The sequence below is a fragment of the Sus scrofa genome, chromosome 9 (assembly GCF_000003025.6).
Source record: "Sus scrofa isolate TJ Tabasco breed Duroc chromosome 9, Sscrofa11.1, whole genome shotgun sequence".
Taxonomy (NCBI): Eukaryota; Metazoa; Chordata; class Mammalia; order Artiodactyla; family Suidae; genus Sus; species Sus scrofa.
Window position 1 is genome coordinate 51,000,429 of NC_010451.4, and position 8,265 is coordinate 51,008,693.

Genomic DNA, 8,265 nt, shown 5'->3' on the forward strand with positions numbered 1-8,265 from the left:
TACGCCAGAGCCACAGCAACTCGGGATCTGAGCCGCATCTACCTCCACCACAGCTCACGGCAATGCCAGAGCATTAACCCCCTGAGCAAGGCCAGAGATCGAACCCACAACCTCATGGTTCCTAGTCAGATTCTTTAACCACTGAGCCATGACAGGAACTCCATAAAGTATAATTGATTTACAGTGTTGTGGCAATTTCTGCTGTTCAGCAAAATGACAGTGATATATGTATACACACACATATATTATAATGTATATACATAGATGCATTCTTTTTTCTTATACTATTTTCCACCATGGTCTACCCCAGGAGATTGTATATAGTTCCCTGTGCTATATGAGTAAAACTTATCTTTACTAAAGACTCATATATGGATAATGTGTGTAAAAGAAGAGGTTAATCATAGTGTATTATATATGTGCATCTGTCTATGTACTTATGTTTGCTTATTTGGGGAAATATAAGGAAGACTATTAAAAAGTTAAAAGGATCATATGCAAAACTACAATTAGGGTACGATTGTAACTTGTTAAAAATGTAACCATGTATTTACAGTATTTGGAAGAAAATATTAAAATGTTAACATTAGTAAGGTTAAGGTAGAGAAAATAGGGTATTTTTTATCATTTTGATTATTTACCAAATAGTTTATAAAGCTGTCATTCTACTTTTATAATGAATATATATTTTGAAACATACAGTAGAAAAGGGGTATGGGGAAAATCAGGAAGCCTCTAATTACTCCCTTTGCTCCTTCAGGCTTCTTAAGTCTGAGGATTGGGCCACTGGGGATATTGTCTCCAAAGATACTCTCTAGTTTGAAATATTATAAATCCAGAATTTCAGGACCAGGCTACATAGCAAGGCTGAGTGTGGAATCTCTGGTCTTGAATTCAGGGGCAGAAGGTGCAGAACCCTGGCCCTATGCCATGGCCTCTTATGCCAAAATGGAGTTCTGGCTTTAGAAAAATATTCTTCTTGCCTTCTTGCTCATATTAGATGTGTTTTCCATTGCCTTGGTTTGTGTCTAAAATTCTCCCTGCTTCTATATAACTCTTGTTTTGCTTACAATACTCTTAACTCTCTGTGTCCTACTTTTATTCTCTATTTGTCGTGGTCATGAAAAGGAGACTCATGGAATTTACAAAGATTTTTATGTGTTGTTGAGGTCATTGATCCATTAGCAAGTTGAGAAAGAAATGCCAGGAGAAGACTGTGTTAAGGGTGCTTATGTGGCAGGAGAATTGTTTAAAGGGTGGAAGGTAGATGATGTTGAAGGGGATAGATTCTTTGTTTATGAATTCTATTTTGCAGTTAGTATAAAAAGTAAAAATTATCCCCACTCTTCACATCTACTTTCTAATCAGTTTCAGTCTACTCGTCTTATCAATATGAGAATTTCCTTTTTAACTGGCGTATGTGCTTTCATTCTGTCATTAAAGACTAAGAGTTAAAAATGCAAATATTAATGGATATGGTGATAATGAAACAAGATTTATAAGAAGCGAATAATGTAAAATTTAGAATTCAGAGTTGTAAGAAAACCTCAAATTCCTTTTTTGTTTCCAAAAGAGAAAAGATTTTCTACTTGAAATTATTCCTTCTTCTGATTCCAAAAGACATAAGGATTTCTGCTTGAAAATCTCTGATGGAAAGTCAGAACTTTTCCAAATGACTTTATGATTATGCAAATCTGTTCTTAGGATTTTTTTCCTCAATTGATAGCAGATTCTTTCCTGAGAATTGGTTTGGATGGAGATAAGGCACTGAGTGCTGACTGCAGAGGAGGAGCAAGAAGAATTTTGAAAGTGAATCTAAGGTAATTTATGAAATTTACATTTTCCCGAGGACATGTTTTGACCATACACATTTGTGAATTTGGTTGCTGAGGTAGAAGCAAAAAGGTTCAGATTAAGGGGAGAGTTTATGCACTTCTAGCCTACAAAGATATTTTTTAATTCTACCAGATATTTATAGAATACTCTGTTGTGGGTCTGACGAAAATACAATTTTCCTTTGCTCTTTAAAAAAAAAAAAAAAAAAAAAAAAAAACTTTTCTTTTTAGGGTCACACTTGGGCATATGGAAGTTCCCAGGCTAGGGGTTGAATTAGAGCTACAGCTGCCAGCCTACACCACAGCCACAGCAATGTGTGATCCAAGCCACATTTGTGGCCTATACCACAGCTCATGGCAAAGCCAGATCATTAACCCCCTGCTTGAGGCCAGGCCAGGGATCAAACCTGCATCCTCATGGATGCTAGTCAAGTTTGCGTTAGCCACTGAGCCACGAAGGGAACTGCAAAAAAAAAAAAAAAAAAAAAAAAAAAAAAAAAAAAAAAAAAAGAGGGTTTTATTTTTTTAGAGAAGTTTTAATTTCACAACAAAACTGAGTGAAAAGGACAGATTTCCTATATTCCCCAAGCCCCTACATGCACAGCCTGCCCCTTTATCAAACATCCCCTCTAGGGTGGTACATGTGTTAACAAATGTTGAATCTTAATTACCCAAAATCTCTAGTTTACATTAGGATCCACTCTCATTTTTGTACATTCTGTGGGGTTGAACAAATGTATAGTGATGTATATCCAGCTTAATCGTATCGCACAGAGTATTTTCACTGATCTAAAAATCCTCTGTGCTCCATCTATTTACCCATCCGCTGTCTTTAATCCGTGGCAGCCACTCATCTTTTTTACTGTCTCCAGAATGTCATATAGTTGAAATCATATAACATGTGGCCTTTTCACTTAGTGATATACATTTGCAATTTCTTCCTTTCTTGCATGGTCTGATGGCTAATTTTAGCACGGAATAGTGTTCCATTGTCTGGGTGTACCATAGTTTATTAATCCATCACCTACCATAGGACATCTTGTTTGCTTCCAAGTTTTGGCAAAGCTTCTTTAAACATTCATGTGCGGGGTTTTATGTTGGCATATGTTTTCAGTTCCTTTGTGCTAATATTACGAGTCACGACTGCTGGATCATATGGTAAGAGTGTAGTTCGTTTTGCAAGAAACTGCCAAAATGTCTTCTAAAGTGACTGTGCCACTTTGCCTCTGTACCAGAAATGAATGAGAGAGTTCCTGTTACTTCTCATCCTCACTGGTATGTGGTGTTGCAAGGGTTCTGGATTTTGACCATTCTCACAGGTTTGTCATGGTATCTATTAGTTTTAATTTGCGTTTCCTTGATGGTATAAAGTGGAACATCTTGTTTGTCATCTGTATATCTTCTTTGGTGAAGTCATTGTTAAGATCTTTGGCCTAATTTTTAATTAAGTTGTTGGTTTTCTCATTACTGAAATTGAAGTGTTCTTTGTATATTTTGGCTAAGGGTCCTTTATCAGAAATATCTTTTACAAAATATTTTTTCCCTATTCTGTAGCTTGTCTTCTCATTCTCTTGACAGAGATGTTGTTGTTGTTTTTAAATTGTAATGAACTTCAGCCTATCAATTATTTCTTCCTTGGATTGTGTCTTTGGTGGTGTGTCTAAGAATTCATTGCCACACTCAGGATCATCTAGGTTTTCTCCTATGTTATCATCTAGGAGTCCTATAGTTTTCCATTTCACATAAGGTCTGTGATTCATTTTGAGTTAGTTGTTGTGAATGGTGTAAAGTCTGTGTCTAGATTCATTTATTTACATGTGGCTGTCCTGTTGTTCCAAAACCATTTGTTAAAAAGAGCATGTTTTCCATGACATTGCCTTTGTTCTTTTGTCAAAGATCAGTTGATTACATTCATGTTTTCTCCACTTTTTTCAAATCTCATGATCCCTTTTCAAGTCCATTTCTAATTATATCTTCCTCACACCAGCAATGCTCTTCTTCTAACTACATCATCACCATCTTATACACACGAGGTTAGTATTAAACTAACATTGAACATTAACATCCACTAAGTGCCAAGCACTGAATAAGGCATTTTATTTTTATCTTATTTGATCCTCACCAAGACTGTATGAGGCAGACAATACTATTATCTACTATTCTTTCATAGGAGTTGAGGCTCAGAGGGGTTAAGTAAGTTTCTTATGGCCCCAGAGGCAGCGCATGGTAGAGATAGGGTCAGGGTTAGAACCAAGTTTTATGCAACTCTAGAATGAGCTGTTTACGAGATAATACCTTACTTTATTCATCGTTATAATATTTCTAGCTGGTGGATAGAAAATGGATGCTTGTGAGATTAAATTGATTGCCATGGCCTAAACTCAATGTTTAAATTATGTTTTGGGCTGGACTAGTCTTTTTGTCTTCCTGTCTGTATTTTTGTCAGAATCACAATTCATTCAAACATTGTGTGCAGGACAAGCATTATGCAGGGACCTGGATACAAAGATTGATATGAAGAATGTTCTCAAGAGCCCCCATTTTCTCCATTTCTTCATTCTTGCCATAAAATCTACTTATTGATATTTTTTTCCTCCATGGCCATAGGCTTTACTCTTTTTAAAAAAGAAAAGAAAGCAGGAAGTGGTAGAAATTGGCAATTTACAAATTAGTGTGAATAGATTTATCGGATTATTTCCAAGAACAAATACTGATCATAGGCAGAGGAAAATCAGTTATATGCAGTGACAACATATGGAAGGCTAACATAAAATTGGATACAATGACACTGATGCCATTGAAATTTGAGTTTGTGAGATCTTGGTGTAGAAACAAATTCTCGCTGAGGAGAGAGAACATTTCCAGTGGGATGCATAATTATTTCTGTTACCCACGCAGTGCTTTCTTCTAGAGTCAATCCAATTCTTGTGTGTGTGTGTGAGTGCAATTTAGCATTTGTATTCAAAAAAATAGTATATAATTCATATTGATAAAGAATGGAAAGAGTCTGGTTGAAAGTAAAAATAAGTAGGTAAGTGAATATCATTTTTGTTTGGGTTCACATTTTTATATACATCTATTTGGGTAATTGGCTTATTTACCAACTAATAATGACTTAGCTGATATTAAAATGAGATTGTCACATATTGACAAATTTTCCGTGGGGAAGTTGGTTCTGAAATATGCCAAATTGTGTGTTTGGGAGAAAGTGCATAAAACCTTTAATGAGTGGGTTACTCTGAGAAGTTCGCCAACTATAAAGATAAGTTATTCTGCTAATTTAACATGTGAAACAACTTAGGTCCAGATTTATTATTGGTCTCCTTTTCCTCTTTTGGTCTTCTTTTGCTCATAGTCCCTGCCTTAGGAATACCTCTATTAGAAAGGTATTTTCTCAGTGATTTGTGGTCTTCTATCATGGTGAATGCTTTGCTTTTCCAGGACTGCCTGGTGCATACACATGCAGAACTACACTTCCGTGACCGAGTTCATCCTGCTGGGGATTCCTAACACCGGAGGGCTGGAGATCATGCTCTTTGTCCTCTTTTTGGCCTTTTATCTCTTCACCTTGCTGGGAAATGTACTCATCTTCCTCACCATCCTGGTTTCCTCCAACCTCCACACCCCCATGTATTTCTTCCTGGGAAACCTGTCAGTGTTTGACATCTTTTTCCCTTCCGTGAGTTCCCCCAAGATGATGCTCTACCTAGCGGGACAAAGTCGGACCATTTCTTACCAGGGCTGCGCCTCCCAGCTCTTCTTTTATCATGTCCTGGGTGGTACGGAGTGTTTCCTCTACACCGTGATGGCTTATGACCGCTTTGTGGCTGTTTGTCACCCTTTGCGGTACGCGGTTATCATGAACCGCAAGGTGTGTATCGGCTTGACCTTGGGCACTTGGCTGGGCGGCTGCCTCCACGGCGGTATCCTCACATTTCTTGTCTTCACGTTACCCTATTGTGGCCCCAATGAGGTGGACAATTTCTTCTGTGATATCCCAGTGGTGCTGCCCCTGGCCTGTGCAGACAGCTCTCTGGCTCAGATGGTGAGTTTCACAAATGTGGATGTTGTGACTCTGACATGCTTTTTCTTTATCCTCACTTCCTATGGCCGCATCGTCCTTTGCATACTGAAGATCAGTTCCTCTGAAGGCAGGTGCCGAGCCTTTTCAACCTGCAGTGCCCACCTGACTTCAATCGTCTTGTTCTATGGGCCTGTGATGCTTATTTACCTCTGGCCTGCTTCCAGCCCCTGGCTAGATTCTGTTATTCAAGTGTTAAATAATATTGTCACTCCTTCCCTTAATCCTTTGATTTACACCTTGAGAAACAAGGATGTAAAATTGGCTCTGAGGAAAGTATTAACTCAAGTGGTCCCCATTTCTGGATATAAGGTCCAGGGGCAATTCCTCTCTGAAAGTCTTTAGGGAGTTGCTTCAGGCCCACCCGTGGTACAACAGGATTGTTGCCAAATAGGGAGCTGGGCGAAGATACGATCAGGCATTTTCTGGGAGTTCTAACAGCCACGTGGCTGGGAATGTGTGGACTGAGCCACTGATTTATTCCTTCAAGGAAGCTTTCCAGATTAACCCAGACTTTTTTCTTTTTTAATTTGCCAAAAGAATATATCTTTTCTTCTTTAGACAATCTGTACTTATTGGAACTCTGTTTTGATCACTTACCATAAGACTGCAAGTTTCTGGAGAGCATGGACTGCCTTCCCTCCTTCCTCCTCCCCTTCCTTCCTTCAGTGTTTCCTTCCTTCCTTCCATCCATCCATCCATTCATTTTTCCAAACTGTATGCCTTACTCTATTGTAATCTTTTTGGCCATTCAGTAAAGCTAAGGTGTGAAATTTAAAAGCAAGATTGCATTGTTTGGTAAATTTAAGTTTAAACTGAGTTTATGACTTCTTTGGCTTTAATCATGTCTCCTCAGTACAAAAAAATTCCATTTGGAGCTTCATGCTTTTGGCCATCAGAGAAATTTGGCCTTAAATTTTACCCCAATGTCTGAAGTACAAAGCTGGCCATTCATCTGTGTTTTTATTTATTTATTAAATTTTATTGGAATGTAGTCGACTTAGCAAGTTGTGTTCATTTCAGGTGTACAGCAAAGTGAGTCAGTTCCACATCTACATATATCCATTCCTGTTCAGATTCTTTTCTTGTATATGTATTACACAGATTGGAATAGGTTTCCCTGTGCTATACAGGAAGTTCTTGTTATCTATGTTTTTATATATAGTTGTGTATATAATTTAAACCTCCCCACCATATTTCCCCTTTGGTAACCATAAGTTTGGTTTCTAAAACTTTGAGTCTATTTCTGGTTTGTGAATAAGTTCTTGTGTATTATTTTTATCAGAGCTCATATCTAAGTGATATCATATAGTATTTGTCTTTCTCTGTCTGACTCACTTCATTTAGTAGGATGATTTCTAGATCCTATGTTGCTGCAAATGGCACTGTTTCATTCTTTTTTATGGCTGAGTAATATAAAATAGGAGAGTGGATTTCTGTAAATTTGCCAAGCCGAGTCTTTTTGCGCCAAAGTTCTCTATTCATTATAGGTTTGGTTCATTTCCTGAAAATCTAATATATCTGTAATTAATTAAAATCAAACCGGTAACATTATAATATTTACTTTTTTAATCTTTCAACATTTAAATTTTAATCAAAAGAATTTCTGGTCAATATTCATCCAAGTTCATCCACTCAAACACCTGGAAGAGAAGCTAACACTTAAAATCTTCTTCCTATGTGGATGATAGTCCTCTAAGCACTTTGCATAATCCTAAATTAACTCACAAAATCTGCAGACATAAGTACCATGACAGCCTTTCTTTATAGATGAAGCAACTAAGGATAGAAAAGTGTTTACATCCAGAGAGTCTGAATTTAGAACTGAACTGTTTCTGCCTAATAAAAACTGAAGAGTCATAAATTCTACATAATAATAGCTATCTTTACATCTTGCTTTGTATATATTATTTACCCTTCTATCTATTTTGCATGTATTAATGAATGTACTCTAAAGAGCATCTTTATTAAGTACCCTTATCCTCATTAATATATAAGAAAACTGGGGCACAAGGAGGCTAGGTAACTATGTAATGGAAAAAGAGTGATGACATTGAACAAAACTGAGGAGGCACTCTGGGTAACATTCATAGAAAAGCAATGATGGGAAAATAATAACTTAAGCTCATTTTCACTGTATGATAATATCCATTCCTTCAGTCAGTCACTGATTTAATTTAAACCATTTATCTCTCTGGTGTCAGACAGATCTGGGTAGAGTTCACCAAATTATCCATATTAAAAACTAAAAGGGGAGGAGTCCCCATCCTGACACAGCAGAAGTGGCCCAGCTCGGATCCTCTGTGGCTCTGGCATAGGCCAGCAGCTATAGCTCACATTCGACCCTAG

The 8,265-nt window shown here is 37.3% G+C and overlaps 1 protein-coding gene across 1 annotated transcript; it reads left to right on the top strand.

Moving 5' to 3' along the window:
* Window positions 5,260-6,261, top strand: LOC100519165 (olfactory receptor 958-like). Its single transcript, XM_013977528.2, has one exon. It carries the CDS (start codon window positions 5,260-5,262, stop codon window positions 6,259-6,261), a length of 1,002 nt encoding a protein of 333 aa, XP_013832982.2.

Excerpts from the sequence above, each read along its gene's own strand:
- LOC100519165 (XM_013977528.2), top strand. The coding sequence starts at position 5,260 with ATGCTTTGCTTTTCCAGGACTGCCTGGTGCATACACATGCAGAACTAC.